The sequence below is a fragment of the Crocodylus siamensis genome, chromosome 3 (genome assembly GCF_052110815.1).
Source record: "Crocodylus siamensis isolate JL-2025a chromosome 3, ASM5211081v1, whole genome shotgun sequence".
Lineage (NCBI taxonomy): Eukaryota > Metazoa > Chordata > Crocodylia > Crocodylidae > Crocodylus > Crocodylus siamensis.
In genome coordinates, this window is record NC_143397.1 from 23149752 (window position 1) to 23169803 (window position 20052).

The 20052-nt window shown below is 44.9% G+C and overlaps 1 protein-coding gene across 4 annotated transcripts; it reads right to left on the reverse strand.

Moving 5' to 3' along the window:
- Positions 1 to 187: 187 nt before the first annotated feature.
- Positions 188 to 19214, reverse strand: AGXT2 (alanine--glyoxylate aminotransferase 2). 4 transcript variants are annotated; one of them, XM_090037924.1, is made up of 14 exons: positions 19170 to 19214; positions 18676 to 18761; positions 16655 to 16839; positions 16268 to 16391; positions 14417 to 14511; positions 12658 to 12751; positions 10896 to 10989; positions 8817 to 8917; positions 8019 to 8111; positions 6252 to 6384; positions 4464 to 4552; positions 3158 to 3307; positions 2719 to 2817; positions 188 to 1655 (listed from the first exon to the last, which is right to left on the reverse strand). In XM_090037924.1, exons 2-14 carry the CDS (start codon positions 18709 to 18711, stop codon positions 1545 to 1547), a joined length of 1404 nt encoding a protein of 467 aa, XP_089894050.1. In that variant the 5' UTR covers positions 18712 to 18761; positions 19170 to 19214; the 3' UTR covers positions 188 to 1544. The 4 variants fall into 4 exon arrangements, 3 of the variants coding, with proteins under 3 accessions (XP_089894050.1, XP_089894049.1, XP_089894048.1); XM_090037923.1 differs by lacking the exon at positions 19170 to 19214 and adding an exon at positions 19032 to 19164; XM_090037922.1 differs by lacking the exon at positions 19170 to 19214 and having other exon boundaries at positions 18676 to 19128.
- Between the last annotated feature and the right edge of the window lie 838 nt (positions 19215 to 20052).

The following is a 20052-nucleotide window of genomic DNA, read 5'->3' on the forward strand; positions in this document are numbered from 1 at the left end:
ACTCTACAAATATTAGAAAGTGCAAACTGGCCTGTATCTTGGTACAGTTCAAATCTTGCTGTGCGCCTTTATTTGCCTTGAAATATAAATTAAAGAGCTGCTTGTGGGAAAAGACCCAACTTCTCTTTATGGCTAGTTCATCTCTAAACTATAAAAGGCAGAATTACAAAGAAATGCAACACACAAGGTCAGTATGATGCCTTTATTGGACCAAAAAGCAATTTTTGTGTGAGGACTAACATTTGGAAAGTGTAACTTGCAAACGCAGCATCCTTGGGCAGTAGGCAAGATGTTTAGTAGAAGTCTTGCAATAGGTACCCCATGGCAAACACTATTGAACTCCTTAACCATGTTTGTACAGGGGAGCACAGCACTTTGTTTCACCAGCTGTGGATGGTTGTCCTGGCTAAGTGAAGCAGGGGTGCCGACACAACTCTCGCTGCCAGTGAGAGTAGAGGGAAGATGGCCGTGGGAGAGAGCGTTCAGGGGCAAGTTCTGAGGTAGGTGTCATCTTATGTGGCTACTTGGCAAGAGCTTCATCTTCTCAGAGGGTTTCACAGAAACTCTGCACCCTGCAGCCCAATAGCAAAGGCTCGCGGTAGAACTTGAGTACACTCTGTTCTGCCTCTGTTTCACTGCTACAGCTATTTCCTACTACATAAAGGAAAATTAGGCTCTTGATAAGTATCATTATAGGAGTTAAATGGTTTGTTGCGTGATGCTGCCTTACCACGCTGAGCATATCTTGTCTCCTTGAATGGGAAAATAAGGACTTGTTACCATTTCTTCACTTTGCAGCCACACAGCCAAACATTGGAGCTTTCCATTGAAATGGAAGGGTAATCACTTTTAGATCGCTGGTGTAGAAGCACGTGTGTTCTAGGAACAAAATTTTAATGCTAAAATCTACTAAAGGAAGTCTGTCTAAAAGCAAGAGAGCTTAAAATTCAATGAAGTCATTAGTTACTCAGCAATGTCACTGTGGAAAGTAAATCTCTGCATGTCAACTTCGAGTCGATCAACGTTACAGCCAGAATTCCATCAGCTCCTTCCGAGCTGAGTTGCCAGGATTGGAAGGGGAATCGCCACAGCTAGAACTTTAAATTTTAAGATGCTTGACAGCCAGCACTGTTAACTACAGATAGGCTCTGCCTGAGGGCTTCCTGCCCAGTACTGATAGTATGAATTGTCAGTGGTTTGCTGCCAAAGATGGCATGGGAGATTAGGTCTTGCAGGTACTCTACTCCCAGTTGACTGGGAAGGCACTAATTAATAACTCATTTGGCTTTGTGTGTTCACAATAGGCAAAACTGCTCTTGTGATACAGGACATTAGAGTAAGAGTGAGGTCTTGTTTAGCCACCAAATTAAGGAATCTTCCAAAATCATTTAAATTCACAAAGTGCTCAGTGAAATAAGGTCTGATTTTCTTCATCCAATGACTTTCCTGCAGATTGCATTATAGTTGGAGGACGATTCCAGAGTATTGATTATGTGCGCACTAAATATTTGAGCTTCATCTGAGGCAAGGGAACTGTTTAGGGTCTATGTTGCAGCTTTTCTTTCCATGTGTCTCATTAGTGCAGCATGAAATACTTCCAATGCAAAGTCTGCATCTTTTTTAGTGATGCACATTGGTGGTTTAATTCTGAAGGTCTGAAGAGAGACAGGTTTGATGAACATTTGATGCACAGTCACCCAGTAAAACTACCCCTGCATCCCAATATAATCAGGAGTAAGTAACATGCCAGTCTTCTTACAGATTACCAGTAATAATAATATCCATTCAGGCCTAAGGGTAGCTTGAATGACATGCAAAATTAATTTATTTCATTTAGTCTTTCACTTTTAAGGCTGATTTAAGAGTACAGGCACAAAATGGGTATGGTGGTTAATGCAAAATGTATTTGGTCTAATGGGGGAAACGGATTGTATAACATGAGTTTAGTAGAAGTTCCTGTTTCTATTCTGAAGTGTTCTGAGATGCAGCTAAACAGCAGAAAATGAAGTTTATATCTCAAGGTGCTCCCCCCTCTATAAGCAGCCAACATCAATTTGTACCACATCCCAAACTGAATCTGCGCTGAAGTCTCCTGAGCAATTCAGTGTCGTAGCCTGACTGGAGTACAAATGCTGGGCTTGACCGGAAAATATTGTGGCACCAGTGCCTCACTAATACCTTAGCGTGGTATTTAGGGCACTCTCTGGGAGGTGGATTTGAGTCTCAACAGCCTAAGGAAGAATTGAACTTGGATCTCCCACAACCTACATAAATATTCCTAACCACTGGGTTAATAGGAGTAATAGCAACAGCACATCTATCATTTGGAAAAAAGTGACCCTGGCTCCATTTTTCTAAAGGTGCCTAGGCCAAGTGCAGTGAAGTGCCGAATAAGGCACATAAGCCCTAGGGAAATATAGGATTCATGACATGCTTCTCAGCAGTTTCCTGCTGGAGGACTCAGTGGGCTAATTATTTTGGTTCCTGTCCCAGTCTAAGTCAGGGTTCAGGAGTCTGACTGGGAGGTGGTTGCTAAAGTTTAAACACTGCAATGCTCAGCTTCCAATGTTTTGGGTCCAATCCTAAATCATTCCTGTACTTGCAATTCCACTCGGTAAAGCCTAATGCTACCTGCTGCTACTCCCACATGGACTATAGCATGACTTAGACTATATCATAACTTTAAGCTCTCCAGTTGTACATTAGAGGCTCCTGTACCTGACCATAAATTCCTCCTTTGCCAATCAATACTCCCATGTCTTTGCAGTCTTCCCAGATCTGACCTATCTCTTCAATGGGAAGAGGCTGACGACCATCCTGTGAAGAGAGACCATTTAGCTTTTAAGTTATTTGAGTAGATTAAATCCGTGAGGCACAAGTGTTGCATTGACCAACCCCAGTGAAAAGCTTACTTGTCTATCTTTCAGGATGCAATTACCCAATTTCAAACAAACAGACAAGTGCTGTTTTGCTGCATATTAAAAATCAGTGAACCATTTTGGGACTTTGAATCTTCTAACTCACTTATAGTAAGTGTAACGTCACCTGTTCTATGGATTCTTTTTAAGAGGAACAGTCTCTTGTGGCCACGTGGCCCATGAAGGTAGAGCTTTAGCACTGTTGTAAATCACAGGACATGAGCCTTGTTCTTACTGACCTTGTCCTTCACCATTTCTATTCCAATCATAAGCCCTTTGCCGCGGACGTCTCCAACGATCTCAAACTTATCCCGCACTTTGGCTAACTCAAACAGCATGTAAGTCCCCACTTCTTCACTGTTCTTTTGTAGACCATCTTCTAAAATGGCCTGGTTAGAAATGACAGACATCCAGATTGAAGAAAAAGGATTAAATCTAAAATTGGATTGCCCTGCACAAAATGGGTAACAGCCATCTCTATTTCCCTTAGCAAAGACACAGCAGGCTAATAATGCAAAGTTTTACCTCCACTAGTATTTTAGAAAATACTGGAATGGCAATCTGCACTTGTCAAACGTACACTGCTGCTTTTTTCCCCATTATTTATTTGCCTAAGACAGTCAGTGTGAGCTTTATATGTGAATTTTAATCATTGTAAGTCTTCTAGTACAGTTCAACTCTCCTTTCTCATGTCATATCAACATCAAGCTATGTATGCATTTACAGCATAAGTCTATTCTGCTTTCTAAAGCTTCCTGGCAAGCACTTACATTTAAAGTATATACAGAAATCTTTAATAGTAAGAGTGAATTAAAATGAATTTGTCTTATTTCTAGCTTCCCCAGCTGCTAACACAAACTATAACTGTATTTAATTATTGACATACATCAACCACTTTATACATTGAAAATTTGCTTTATGAAACAGATGCGGGGGGGGGGGGGAGAGGAGGGAGAAATCTTGCAGCTAGAGATGCCAAAACTGGTATTTTTTTTTATTCATAGTTTGTTAATCTAGCTCAAGTTTTGAGAAACTTAGCTAAGCACACAAGATGATCTGGGACACCCCTCTGTAACACTCACTCCAGCTGGTAAACAAAGCTGTTGACAGTCTGGCTATTCTAGTTTTTCAAGCGGATACTGCTGCTTCACTAGTGAGTCAGAAGGACACAGTCCATTCTAGGGAAAGGAGCTTCTATTAAAGAAGGGAGTAATAAGGGACTGCATTTGGCAACCCTGGTGATACAGCAGACAGACATTAAGTAGTTTTGAAATGAGGCTTCGGGAAGGCTGAAGGTGTTAGGGATGCACGGTATTGCAAGACAAAATCTTAGCCCTGCTACAGCACTAGAGTAAAGATCAAATTCAATAATGGGACAATCAATCAGAAAAATTAATGTTTGTGGTCTTAAATTAATATTTACATTTCCCCCCTTGTGTAACTACTGAAAGTCCCAGCAGCATAAAGGAGTCTTGCTGCAGTCTCTGCCATAGCATTTTGCAAACAGCATAAGGCACTTGGAACATATCACTGTAACATTCTTACATCAAGCACTGCAGATCCAACTACACATGCCACAGGGTTTCCTCCAAATGTATTAAAGTGAAGGTTTTGAGCCAAGGAGTTTGCAATCTCTAAAAGAAAAAGCACATTCATTGATTTCCTCCCTCACCATTGCCTGCCTGTTTCTAGTATTCATCAGCTCTAGTTTACAACTGAAACAGCAATAAATCTCATGCCTCATTCTTTCTATTTAACTGCAGGCAAAAGGAGAAGAAGGTGTTAGATTCTCAGCAACCGTTTGAAAATATAGGGCAAAAATTTCAGAAAATGGGCAGTGAGGTTTAGAGGTGAAGAAGTTTGATGAGTTATAGATTCTCTGCTATTTTCAGTAGATGTTAAGTACCAGATAAATTAGAGCTTACATAGGAGTGAAGTAGAATTGAGGTGCCCTTACCAGGGAAAGCAATCAGGAATGTCCCTATTGCAGCTGCCCCAAAAGAAATGCCTCAGTCTGAGAACAGAGACATCCAACTCCTGCTGGACCCAGAATGGAGCTGGGAGCCTGCCCAGACCACACCCCACGCTGTTAGCTGGGCTCTGACAACTCCTAATGCTCACTGATGGTGCTGAATTCAGTACAAATTGCTGCAACAATTTGCTGGGGGAAGGTCCATCTTTTCTAGTGATAAGAGCATTCACCCAGGAAGTGGCAGGCTCAGTAGGGCACTGCTGCATCCTGTCAGGCCCTGGATGGGCTAGCACCCAGCTCTCCCATTAGGTTAGTAGTGCTCACCATTTCAGGCTGGATGGAGGGTAGTGCACAGTCAGTCCATGGGCCAGAGCTGGTGCATAGGATTGGTTTGTGGACCTGAACCAGTGGGAGCACAATCCAGCATGTGGCTCTGCACACATTGGATCAGACCTGCCACACTGTCCTCATGTCTGCAAGCCAGCTTGATCTAGTGCGTGGTGCCATGACTTCTGGTCATAGGGCTTAGAAATTTGGTGGTGGGAGAAGTAGTGGCAGCACTAATTGCCACAACTCCACCACTGCAGAATTTCTGCATGAGAGACAGATTTGCAGGCCAGATCTTGCCTGCAGGCTGAAGGTTGAGTACTGCTATACTAAGCTACTATGCAGAAGTAGGCACTAGCTGAACACCTGCTATCAAATAAAACATGGCCTGGATCGAAAGACGATGAAGGCATCTAGTTCTAAGGAGGGACAGGAGTTCAAATACACACTTCCCCTTCGGCCTAGGTATCTCCTGCTTGTTAACCCTGGGTGCTCAGGATGGCACACTGCACCACATGCTGATCCTGGGAACATCACCCTGCCCTTCTGGATTAGCTCCTGGTGCAAAGCTTTTTAGGCATGCTGAAGCCTAAAACAAAAGCACCAACGGAGCTGATATGGATCTGGGCTAAACACACTGGGTCATGGGTACTGACTAGTCAGCAGTTAAGCAGCTGTCCGAATACTATCTTGTATAACAGAAGTGCATCTATTCAGTAGGCAGGTGAATTCAGGCAGGAGTTTTGGGGTCTCTTACCAGTTCTACAATGACCTTAGTTATTCCACTGATGCCTGTGGGTTTTACTCTGATCACTATGTGGCTGAGCAGACTGTGAATTTTATTATCTCCATGCACCTCTGAGAAGCGAGCTTCAGACTTGTCTATGTCCAAAGCCTGTTTTGAGACTGAATATATCTGTATCTCATTTCTAAAATGCACTTGCTGAGATGATTGATTCCATAGTCATTGGACGAGTATACGGTATATTTCATATTCAAATTACCACATGTCTTAAAATAAGAAATATTTGTACCTCTTGTTGTTACAACAGCAGCCATTGGAAAGCCATTACCAATTCCTTTTGCCATGGTAACGATGTCAGGAACTACATCATGTGTCTGAAATCCCCAGAAATGGCTGCCAGTGCGTCCAAAGCCTGTCTGTACCTTGCAAGAGCAAATACACAAACATTTGCTTACACGTTGTTTTTCAAGAGTTATTTAATGCTTGTACTATTTATGAGCCTTTCTGTTCTTGCCTATCGTATTGCTTTGTAACCATAATATCTAAATGCCAACTTCATTTATTTGAGCAGGATTCTTCTTCAACTAGCTTTACACAGATTATTTTACCTTTAACAAATGCTGACTTCAGTACAAAACGTTTTCCACACACAGTTTTGTTGACAGCTGTGTTACTAATTATGCATTATCTTTACAGAAACACTGTACCTGCTACAAATGAAAAGTGGCCTAGCACACAATCTGGAGGGTTTGTTCCTGTGACTTTTCTGTAGGTGCAGATTTTAAGCCTAAAAACCAGTCATATAAATTCTATTACATAAAACTGTATAAAGGCTCTCTCATATGAAAGAGCTTACAGTGTTTATCCTAAGGCAGATCTACGTAGGCTGAAGTCACAGGGACTTGCATATGCTTAGCTTTCAGAAGCAGCTCCAGGGGTCACTGCACTAATTGTACCAGGATTTTACTATGCCAGCATATTTAGCATCCATCCATCACAGTCTCTCTTACTCACTTCCAGCTTGCCTCCCTGTTTTTCTAATGGTTCATTTCTATTAACTCAAACTGTCTTACTAAGAAAATTATATTTAAAAGGGTATCTGCTGGTGGTTTGGGATAGAGTCTCCTCAAGAGTTCCTCTGCAAGCACTGGTTTTGTCTATACTTCAATGAAATATATAAAATTGTAAAACAACTCTTCCTAGTCCAAACCTGACCTCAGATGAGTACTGGTAGGAGTATTTAAATATGTTTTCTGCTGATGAAATAAAACTCTGTTGAAGTCAAAGGAATACCACCCATTTATACAAGCAGGGAATAAGATCCAATGAATTTGCAACAGAAATTGTCAGCTTAGTACAAATGAGGAAACACAGTACTGAGAAAGTTAGGGGATAATGTGTGGCAGCTTTGACTTGCAGAGGCTCTTGTGCTAGGAATGCTGCACTCTGCTCAGGCTGCTAAACTCTAGATCAGGGTAGGCAACCCCTGGCACGGGTGCCAGGGCATGGTACTCAAAGGCATTTTGCTTGGCATGCGTGCCTTGGGGCGAAATGGTGGAGAAGGGGCCAGGGCTGCACTGCCACAACAAAGATCAGGCCCCTCGCAGCTCCCCTGCCATCCGCCTCGGCACACCATCTTACAAATTGAGGTTGCAGGTGTTTTTGGTGCCCTTCCCAAAAGTGTTGCCAACCCCTGCTCTAGATTTACTTTAGAGTGGGGTGGTCAATCTGCAGCATATGACCACTTTGCGTCATACCTGGCAGATTAGGGAGGAGACAGGCAGCACGATGGCAGACAGAGAAGAAAACAACAAACAGAGCAGCATATTGAGCAGGGAGCACAGGGCATCAGAATGGAGAGCAGCAGTTCAAGAGGATGGGAGTAGCACTTGGGGAGGGTGTGGGGCTAAGGTGGCGTGCCTGCCAAAAAGGTTGGCTTTCACTGATTTAGACTGCTTCCAGGCCTTCAACTGATCTAGTATTTGCCTTTGCCTGGCTAATGGCCTTGCAGAATTATCCAAAACTCCCAAGAACTTTTGCAGCTACAGACACTTACTTCATCCACAATACAGACGCCTCCTCTCTCTCGCACTAACTGAAAGGCTTCCTTTAGGAAACTTTTAGGATACTGAACAGCTCCGTTAACACCCTATCAAAAAATACGTAAACACATTGTTTTCAGCAACAGAGATAGGATCGTTATTTCAAACCTAAAACCTAGTAACATTCAGATAAGACAGAGAAATCTAAGAATAAAATGTGGTCAGTAAGTTATCTGGAGAATTCTGCGGTGGCTTAGCTTAGACTTTAGAAGCATTGCTGAAATGGAGGGAGCAGCTGTCTTGTGAACCCCAAAATTTACTACCCATCTAAACAGCCTAAGAATAACGCACATGTACACAGAGACGAGGCAGCAAAAAGGAGACAGACAATGGGGTCAATCTTCTCAAGCTAATGAGCCCACAAGACTTATGCCTCAGAGACTTTTAGTGTACATGGCCCCAAGGCAAATACAGCCAGCTTGCTGCATCATTTGGAGGCAATGCTGGCCTAGATCTTCCTCTAGGTGCTTGGTCATTTAAGTCTACTATCTAGGTGCCAACGACCTCCTCAAAACCATAGCTCAGCCAACCACCTTCAATTTGCCATATGAGGTGTCTTGTAGGCAGTAAGTTAAGCCATTTGCACTTTTGCAGCCTCACTTCTGAATGAGTGAGGTGGTTCAGAGCATACTAAGGCTCAGTTTTTGGTAGGTATTCACATTCGGACCCCACCAACCACATTGTTTTTGAGTACTTTGTGCTATATAGTACTGTGCTGTTACAAATAGAATGGAACGTAGTAAGTAACCTACTTGGATTGGCTCGGCAATAAATCCAGCGATTCCTTTAGGCACACAAGTATTCAGAGTGTCTTTGAACTGTTCAATGTACTGGTTGTTTGCATGACAATGACCTGTGTGGCAGGAACACAAGAATGGTGTACTGGAAATGACAGACACATAGATTAATAATCTGACATTACATGGATGTACATAAGAACATGCTTTTAGGTATTTTTAACATTCCTAGATTGAAGGTGAATTATCAGAAGTTAATAAATTGTTTTGCATTTCCTAAGTATGCTGTCTGGGTCATAAAGCCAGCCTTTTGGAGGAAGGAGGTGTCCCAGGTTAACATAAAACAAAGTACTCATAACACTCCATCAAACACTCAAAGCAAACTGATGGCCAAAGTCTACTCCCCTTTCATGTGCCTAAGAATATGGATAAATGTACATTTACCTACTTTAAAAGGAGCAGGGGAACTGCTGCTTTGGAACATACAGTTGCTGTTATGCTTTATCTGTTACGGCTGCATGAGCCTAACGTGCAAATTAGGTTAATCATTGTAACTTGGACCCTAAATGAAGCAAGGTAAAGTCTAAGAGGTTTTGCTACACTTCTATCACTAGAGAATCAAGCAGGTGAACCAGTTCCAACCTAACAGCTCCTATGGCATCCTTTGCTGTTGATACCATTGTTAGATCTGTCTGTACCTTAGAGCACTGGTGTCAAGCTCATCAGGCCCCTTGAGCCAGATGAATGGCACGGGGCTGGTCCACAGTGAATGGTGCAGGACCAGCCCGGCAGGCTGCATCAGGCTTGCAAACTGGCCCCATGTGCAGTGCTCGGCCTGGCCAGGCCTGGTGTGGGTGCTTTGTGCAGAATGCATCCCAACCCAGCCCAGTGTGCACCACATGTGGGTCTATTCCAAAACCCACAGCAAGCACCACGGGCTGGATGACAGGGCACTACAGGCTGGATTCAGCCCACAGGCTGTATCTTTGAAACCCCTGCCCTAGAGGGCATATATGTGGCTTCATAACTGCAATTTTTAGCACTTGCATGTAGGTTACAGTACGCAGTCACTCTTGCCCCACGCTTCTCTTCTGAGCATGCTCAGTAGGCAGCTATGTAGGTCAGTGGTGATCAACTTTTTTGTCCAGCAAGCTGCATAGGCAGGGCCCAGTCCATCCACAGGCTGGATCTGGCCAGTGAACTGAATCTGGCACCAATTCAGCCTCACAGGGATAGGGGGTATGGCCTGTCCCTGTGGGAGGAAGGGCACATCACCTAGCCCCAACCTAGCCAGGTGGAAGGAAAGGGGGTATGGCATAGCTCCACAGGCAGAAGGGTGACCTGCCCCCAAACCAGCTGTGCAGAGGGAGAGGGCATGGCCTGGCCCCATAGAAAAAAGGGGGCATGATGTGGCCCCAGCTTGGCTGGGCAGAAGGAAGAGAGCGTGGCCTGGCCCTGATCTGGCTATGCAGTTTTGGGGGGAAATCATGGCCCAGCTCCAACCCGTCACACAGGACTTGGGATTTTGGCAGCAGGGAGGGATGGCAGTATTAACTGCCACTGCTTCTCCTTGGCCACCAAATTTCCTGACCCTTGGGGAGTCCCACAGGCCAGATTCCAAGATGCCCTGGACTGCAGGTTGAGCACCCCAGCGTAGGGAGTGGCAGAAAACAGAATTGCCTCAGTACGTGCATAGCATCAGGTAAGTCCTAAAGTGTCAGCCACGGAAAAACCACAACAGGGGGAGGGTGCAGAAAAAAAAAGGATGTCTTCTCCACTTATAGTTTACTGGGTAGGGCACCAGCCCAAGGAACAAAAGACCTAGGTTCTAGGCTCCTTGTCCAGAAGAGAACTGAACTGTATTTCTTGCTTTCCAGCAAAACGTGCTAATCACCAGGCCATGGAGTAGGCACTGCCTACCATGCTCTCCAGCCCACTTCCTGAAGCAGAGAGAAAGCCAGAGTAAAGCTAGCTTGGTGTGATGGATGCTGCCTTGGCAGGGAGGGGCGTCCCTGGGTGATGTTGTTTCGGCTTCTCCTGTCCCATCTTTCCTTTTGCACCTAATAGCAACCACATTCCTTGCCATCAACAAACCTCCAGAACATCTGCATTTCCGGACAGTTTGCACTGGAGAATCTCGGCAATGGCTTCCTCCCCAGGGACCACGGAAAACATCTGGTAACATTGTCTGTGGAGAAGAACAGAAATAGCTGCAGACCTTCAAAAAAAGTCAGTACTGAGAACAGAACTATTGTTCAATGAAAGACTTTAAGCAATAATCCTAAAACACATTAAAACAGTTATTTCAATAATGTGGTTTTGTTTGAAAGAAATTTTGATACAGAAAATTAAAAATCTGCTGTGTCAAATGGGAGATCCAATTCAACTGACCAGTCTGAAAACAACTTGTAAAATGTACTTTTGCGAGGGTCTGCAACCTCAGAAGGAAGGCAGTGCACAAGACTAGGAATCCAAGTCTTTGAAATTAAAATCATTCTGTCCTCCAGCGATTAGTGTGGGGATAGTCAGCTCACTGATTTTATTAATCAATTACGGTGGCCCAAAACTGACCTTTCAAATTTGTCCATACAACCTTGCAGTGGCAGGACACTGACAGTGCCCTTGTTCCCCTGCTTTTGTGGGAGGTTAGGGTGGTCTCGCTGTCCTTGGGCTATGTGCCTTATAGTCATGCAACAGGGTAGATTGTGGAGTTTTAGGAATAGGTTAGCAACCACTTGTCTGGGATGGTTTAGACAGGGTCTAGCCACCCTCCTGAGGTCCCTTCTGGCCCATCTTTTCTATTACTCTCCGATTCTATGAATTCCAGGCATTCAAAACTAGATATAGGACAGCATATTGCAGGGAGGCAGTGCAGTCCAGTGGACTGATAATAGGCCAAAAACTTGATTTCTACTTTTAATCCTAATAATGGCATCAGCAGAGTCATTTAAATTCTGGGCTGAAGCTCAGCTGCAGTCTGAGAAATGGATGCAACAAAGAACTGAGAGGTCCAGGGGGGGGAATAGATCCCAAAGAAGTCTTCTTGGGGCCAATTTTGCACCTAGGATGGTCCCTAGTGTAGATTAAATTAGCCAACCCCAGCTGTCAACAGTCTTCATTAGCCATTTCTGCCATCAGGGCAAAGAGATATGAGCAGGGGCTACTATACATGTTTACTGCATTTTCAATCCAGAGGGAAATCCTCAAGAGGTTGTTTTATATCATTTTTATCAGAAGTCTTAATAAACTTGAAAACCTGGGCTTGGGGCCCAATGTGCTAGTGCCCTACCCCTCTTGCAGCTTTTATACGCAGGCAAAGTTAGGGCAAAGTGGAGACACAACACTTCCATTCTGATCTGGTAGCATTTTTCCCCACTCACTGGGCATGTGCATGCGTCTACACATAATGCTACATCGCCATAGCTCATTGCTATGGCAACATAGTGTCACCAGGCACAAACTGTGACGGCAACACTACTGCACAGTAGATCGTTGCTACTGCATAATAGCAACTAAAATAACCATGCGATGACAAGACTGCACAATAACACCACTTAAGCAAGTACTGAATGACTGCAGTCCCATCACTGCATGGTTATTTTAGCTGCTACTATGCGGTAGCAATGATCTACTGTGCAGTAGTGTAACAACCACGCAGTTTACCGCATGTGCAGATGTGTCCACTCTGTACTTAGGCAAATGATCAAACAGACTCAGGCCTAGCACATCCTCCTTATTAGTTAACATCTGAACTGTATTTTGACAACATAAGGCATTAAGTAAATTTTATCACATTTGGGCAAACGAGCACTCTTATTCAGTAGCTAAGACATAAATAAAACATTAAAAACCTCACTGTTGGGCAGCCAAAGCCGTTGGCGACACCGTGCTTATAAGATCCGATGGATGTCAAACCCTGCGTGTAAGGGCTGCCTCCATGGTATCCTCCTCTGTGGGAACAGAACAAAGCACATACTCATTTCCTTTGGATGTCACGTGAGGTTTAAGTGGAAACAGCTGCACTCATTCCTACAGAGCTTGCTCCCTGCTCTCTGGGTAGAGGAAAAGAGCAGACAACCTGGAGGAAGTGGGGTCATTTCTGGATGCAATACAAAAAAACAATCCTTCCACCATTTATTGCTTTGTTTATGGCAGACTTGAATGCCAATTAGCTCTGGATTTGTAACTAAGCGTTCATTCTGGTGAGAGGTTACCAGGGGCAGGCAATTATTCGGGTGGAAGGCCGCTTACTGAGTTCTGGCAAGGCATCAAAGGCTGCATGACAGGCAGCCAGAGGCAGATAAATATTAACTTTCTAAATTTTTAAGAGCCGAGCAGGTCAGATAGAATAGCCTGGCAGGCCACATCTGGCCCACGGGCCGCATTTTCCCCACCCCTGGGTTAGACGTACTGACCAGAGGTAATATAGGCAGGTGCTATGAGAGCTTCTTCACACAGCTGTACCTGTGTATCTGAACCTTGGGCAACAAACACCCCTGCTTTTTAAATCTTGGGCACCTCTTCCCTCTCAAGCAGATATTTCCACTCAGTTTGGAGTGATATTTTATTCATACACAATTTACAGCTTATTCATAGGAATTACTATATTCGGTGGATCTCAAAACCTTGAGATTTTCCGTATAGTCTCTGACCAAAAATATTAAGTTTTTTTAAGATTAAAACATTATAAGCACGCTCCTTAATGCAGCAATGCTCAGCCAGGGAATGCCTTGAGATCCCTTCAAGGGTGCTATGGGATGCCAAGCAGTGGTGGCACTGCTAGGCATGCAAATGTGATTCAGAAGGTAAACACAGGAACCCAGGGCAGCTCCACATGTTATGCTAATTGTAGCACAGCTTTACTTGTGCAGCAAAAACATTGCACCATGTGCACAGCTACACGTGCACAAAACAGGCTGCCAGGAAGGAAAAAGGAATAACAGCTTGCATTGCTTTTTTGGTTCAACCAATCAGCGGTGAGAGGCAGGGGCCGCACACTGGACAGCCCTGTATGCCAATCAATGGCGAGGGCCATGGCCATCAGGGCCCCTCAACCAATCAGCAGCAAGGGGCAGGCTCACCACAAAAAGGCCATGAAGTTCGCTTCGTGCACCACAAGCAGCCTGGGAAAATCCCTTTCACTCACTGCAAGTGATAGTGATAAGGATTTTGCACATGAAAATGGTCTCAGTTAATTGCACAATAACAGGTTATTAGAAACATTCTTCCCTGTTGTGGTCTTTTTGAGTTATCTGCAGCAGAAAAATTGCTCTATTATTCATCTGGAGCCAAAAAAATGAGTGAAAATTAAAGGTTGAGCAGTGCCTTAAATCTGATGAGGGGTGCCTTGAGTCTAAAAAAGTTGAGAACCACTGCCGTAAAGAATAACAGAAAGTATAGGCTATAGATGGGCAAGTGGTTTGTACATGGAGCAGTCCTAATACACAAGCTGCACTTCAACTACCAATGGGTATTAAGTCTTTAAACTAAACTAGCAGTTACATTTATTAATTCAAATAGTTCAATGACAGATTCTGGGTTAATAAAGTCCCTTTTATTTCCTGCATTGTGTGCATGGTTATGCAAATGGAATTCATAAAATGTATTATGATTACCTGAAACAGATGATGTCAAAGTTACGAGTATAAAGCCTTGCCATGAACATTGCCAAATCATTGGCTTCTGACCCACTGTTGGTCAGGTAAACCACCTATGGAAGGACAAATTTCATATTGATCTCAACATATCAAATATTGACTTTGTTTTACAAGGGCCAATCAATCAAACCGAACACAGCTGTTTAAAGATCAATTTCTCCTGCATTTTGTCTGCAAAGAGAATTTGGAATATTTGATGCCTCTGTTTATACAATGCAAGACAGATACATATTTCAAACACATCTCACAGCACTCGGAGCAAGATCCTAGAACGGATGCAAGAAGCTGAGTTCTGAGCAGTTGCATGGTAATGTTTACTACTATCTCTAATACACACAGCTCACGGATTGTCAGGTACTGCACCAGGGCTGGTTCAAGACTCTGCTGCTATTACGTCAGCTGATTGTCAGTCCCACCCCAGCACTGCAACAGGTCGTGAAGTGGCCCTGGTGCAGTGCTGGGGCTGGGATCAACAACAGAGGCTTGGTGGAGCTGAGGGGTTCCTGGCTGATGTCACAGCTGAGTGAGGACCACAAATAGCTAGTAGTATCTCTGGAGTGGTCCAACGAGAGCTGAACACATGTTACTTAATACAATCTGGAGTTACTTCTTGTACGAAAAGTCCTAACTTTGCTATGATACGATTGCACTTAGTGCATATCTTACTGCTTGAACATGCAGATGCTGATGTTTTAAGTGCAGTTAACATGTCCTAAGTGTGACATGTGACAAGGCCCTCAGACGCCGAGGGTAGATGGAACCACAACAGCAGCAAAGGTAATAGTAAATAGTCTTGGAGATTAGTTACCAAATAGGGAGGGTAGAGGAGGAGAAAAAAAAGGTAAGCAGTGTTTGGACAACGGGAGGTTAAAGTTTTAAGGGGACACCATTCAGTCATCCTGTATGAGAGATGTAAGCAACTTGGTTAATTTTTTTAAACCCAGGCATGTAATTTGAGAGCTTAAATCCTACTGACTTTAAATAGTCTAAAATGCATAAGTTACTCTGGTGCTTCAAAATGTTATCCCTCCGCAACTAATTTCTTTAAAGAAAAACATTTAAAGTAGTTTCAGACATAACTCCTGATCCTGAGTGCCCTAGCCATCTTTTGAGAGGATTTTAAACTTTTTCCCTGCCTATTGTTGCACAGAGGACAGTGTGCTCTCTTTACATGAGTCTAATGGGTTATACAGGGAAATAGTCGGTGAAGCCAACTACAAATAGAATGCTGTAAAGTGCAAAAATCAAATGCAGTTAAAATGCTTCCTCCCAACACCAATTATTCTGAGTTCAAGTAGTTTTACACAATGCTTGTAATAAAAGGGAAAACGTATTTTCAGAGTTATGACTGTTTCTGAATTGGCAGTGCCTCAGTATGGTGAAATCTGAAATGAAAAAATGACTCAAAAGTAGAACTTTACATAGTATGGACAATGCAGGATTTTCCACATGTAGAAGGCAGGGTAGATTTGCACCTTATAGACTAACTAAACAGAGGTACATAAACTTATGCATATTCTTATGCATCTCTGATTTAGTCTGTAAGGTCCAGATCTACCCCATCACCTGCCTCACTCAGGACTAATACAGCTAACTACCTCTCTCTTATACTTGTGCCAGTCTAGGTTCATAGTAAAGTTCAGCATGTCTTGAGAATTGTCATTTTTTTCTCTTCAGCTGAAGGTTTATACTCTTTCTGGGGATATGATATGAGGCTCAGAGTTTGACACTGTGTTATTTTGTGTCTCATGTACCGTATCTTTCTTCATCCATACTTAGCAGCCAGCCACCCTGTTAGAACTAAGGTACCTTAAGTGGATCAGGGAGAAGTGCCGTCAGCTTCTCTGCGTATTCCTGGATTGATGGATGCATGTAGATGTTGGTTGTGTGCCACAGACGACCAAGCTGTTTTTGGGCAGCTGCGGTTACCTTCCTGCATGTAATCAAAACACACACAGAGTAATTAATCCAGCATATTTTTAATTCTTAAAATTTTGGTAATTTCTAAACTGCCAGATCAAGGAATGAATGAGCCCATTCTCCAAAGGATCACCGCAATTGTTTTAAACATAGAAATGAAATGCCAAAGCACAAAAAGCTATATTCTGCCTTTGGATATATGGTGCTACACACTGAACAAAATAGAACAGTGTATTTCTGTATTAGCCAGTGAAACTCAAATGATAACACACTTACGGGTGACAGTGACCAACACTAACAGTCACAATTCCAGCAAAGAGATCAAGGTATCGTTTTCCTTCATAATCAAACAGCCACTGCATATGTCCCTGATGTAGTAGCAATGGTTTCTTGTAATATGTTGTCAGTGAGGGAGAGACATTTTGTTTGCGGATCTTCAGCATATGGTCATAGGGATAAGCCTGCATGTTGTAAAAAAATCATTATTCTTTTCCCTTTCTCTAAAGGTTTCAGCATTGCCACATCAACACATTACAATTTGTTCACTTAACTAAAATATTAAAATAAACACTGATACACAACTAGTCTCCATAAACTTCTGCAATTCCATTATACAGAACAAGGTTGTTATTTTGTACTGATCTCATCATTAAAGCACATCAATTAAAAAAGGTATCAGATGGATTCATATTCTGTTATACAGAGGATAGAGAAGCACCCATTTGGAAAGATGTAGTTGATTTTTTTTTTTTTTTAACAAACATGCTGAACAGCTAATGTACAAACCATCTGTCACAATTGCCATCCAAATGTGCAACACCCGTTGGCAACAGAACAGGTGAACTACTATGGCTTGGGTAAGAAAAGCATGTGAATTTATGGTCTCATTGTGTGATATGCACCAGCTTAGTACGTTAATAGAAACATAAGTTTAAGTTAAGCTGTTCTCACATGAGGGACCTTTAGTACCACCACACTGAGGTCATGCTTTTTACTGCATATGTTTTATCCACTGTGTATAGCAAGGAGTGAGCCTGTGTAAGAACTCAGGTCAGTGCCACTTTCCCTCTCTAGGAATTTAGGTCCAGATCAAAGGGACTTAAACTTGGTAACTTTAAATACTGCTGCAGCTAGTTTCAGTGTTATGCTGCCCTTGCCTTCTGGTGCCTCCAGAAAAAGAATTAACCAACTGCAGAAAGTTGGATGCCTGGGGAGGGGATTAATAAAAAACATGCTGGAGGGTGGAGGAACTGAACACAGCCAATAGGAAAGAGAGGAGGATCAAAAAATTGACTAATTCTCAGACCTTGGCACCTGCACCCAGCCCTGAGTTAGGTGCTTATGTGAAACTGAGAAGCACAGTCTGAAACCCCCTTAGGCACAACTCTTTCCTTTCAAAATAATAGCACCTGGGTAGAGCCCTGATGCCAAAAACCTTTATGCATTCAACCCACCAAATAATGCAAAATGCAGAAGCAGGAATCAGACCCCGACTCCCTGCTCCCCAAAGAGTCTGAGGGTTCGGTACGCTGCCACAGAGCAGTGCCACACACCAGGTCTTTTATGGATCTGATCCTAACTTTCACTTGCCCAGAATGAGCTTAGCACAAAGGACAGTGATATTCATCCAGGTTGCCACAGAGATACCGTCAAGGGTGCCACGAAAATGATTCACAAAATAAAGCTAGAGATTCAAATAGGAATTCACAGCGCTAAAACCATCCTGACCTGCTGCGGTCTTTCTGAGTTGCTTGCAACAGGAAAAAACTTTCCGTAGCCAAAAAATGAGTAAAAATTAAGAGTTGGCATTTTCCAAGGGGTGTGTCTTGGGTTTAACAACAGGTGCCTTGAGTCTAAAAGGGATGAGGACTACTGACATAGGATGGCATAACTCTCCTCATACCAGCGGAGTCCAGCCCCCTGGTAGCCTGAAACCAGTTCAGCCTCTGTGGGATGACAACAGCCCAACTGCAAATGAAACACATTTCCTTAACCTAGTCTTCCTACAGCTACAAAACACTCCACACTTCCCAGTCCCAGCACCTGGTGCCACACACAGAGCAGGTGCGAGATCTCTCCTCGCATGATGCAGCCTTGATGATCTGGTGCTTACCAGTGCCCTACTTCACAGAGGGGCTGCTCAACTCTTGCCCTCCGCCAGCTCCCTGGGACAGGCCAGCTGCAAGCAAGCCCCGAGAGCAACCTCTGGAGCCACTGAACCGCTGCGAGGAGCTAGCAAACGGGACAGTACTGCCAGCGGCACGGGCAGGCCCGGCAGGGGTGGCACTGCGACTTACCTCGTAGTTTCCAGGCGAGAAGTCGCAGGGGGGCATCTTGGCTCGCAAGGGGAACGAGCTTTTCCTGCTCTGCTGCCACAGGACACCTGCAGAAACACAGGCAGCGGGGGGGGTATCAGGCGCTCGGCCCAGCACAGGCCGCCTGCCCCCGAGCGGATGTGCCCGCGCGCCCAGGGGACAGCCGGGTCTGGGGAAGGACTGAGACCAGCGCGGCCTTGCCAGGATCCTGGAGACGGGCCGGGCAGGGGCCTGGGGGCAGGTCGTGCAGCCGCCGCCAACGCAAACCGGCCCCGACACCGCCGCGTCCCACTTCCCGGGAAGCCTCGAGGTGGGGCCCCAGCCCCGCGCCCGCTCACCGCGCCCCAGCCGGGGCAGGAGCCGCCCCATGGCCGCCGCCACCGCCGCCTCTGCGGGGCCGCCAGAGCTGGCGGGCGGAGGGGCAGCGCCCGCCCCCGGCCCCGGCCCCGGCCCCGGCCCACTCCGCCTCCTCCGACCTGCCCCCTTCGCCCAGCGGCCGCCTCACGCGCAGCTCCCGCCGCGTCCCACGTCCGTTCTTGTCCGTCTGAGGCGCTGTCCGCCTGCTCCCGGCAGTGCCTCGTGCTCCTTGGTGCCTGTTTATTTTTAAAATGACTTTTCTTTTTCCCTTACCAGGTCCCCCAGGAAGGGGAGGCCCCTTGGACACACACAGGTTTCCCCCGCTTCACCCTGGACATGTGCCTGGAGCTGGCGTCAAGGGCCCCACTGTACAATGTCGCCACGAGGGACCCGTTCCCAGCTCTCGTCTGCGCTGCCCCCAGCCCCATTTCTACCACCTTTACTAGACAATGTGGGTACTGGCCAACAGCGGACAGTGCACACAAGCGCAGGGCGGAGGTGAACGTTACCATAAGGGGGATGGCAACTGCAGAAACACCTCGCAGGCAAGGGGGGAGCACAGACCACACGGGAGACTATATTTAGGTGCACCACACACAGCAGCTGACTGTGGGCTCCCACCACACGGATCACGAGTGAATTTACCTCGCATATAACGAATGTTTGGTATAAAAGGGGTCGTCACATGAGTGAATTTGCACACACAGATCCCACATAAAGGGAGGAAAATCTGCACTGCTTTTTGGCACCATAACTTACCATAGCTTAGTGTAGCCGTGGCCCAGCACAACCAGAACTCTTACAATGGCCAGCGTGTTTCTGTTGTATTCAGAGAAAAAATATGCCATCCAGCTGTGTAGCATTTAACCCATGTTGGGCCTAATACTCTGTCATACTGGCATGGTGGAGGGCAGGGGCGGATCCAGAGGGGTGCTGTGGCCTGGCTGCACTCTCCTGCCCTTTGGACTGGAGTGAGCCCCGGAGCCCTTGTAAAGCCCCCAA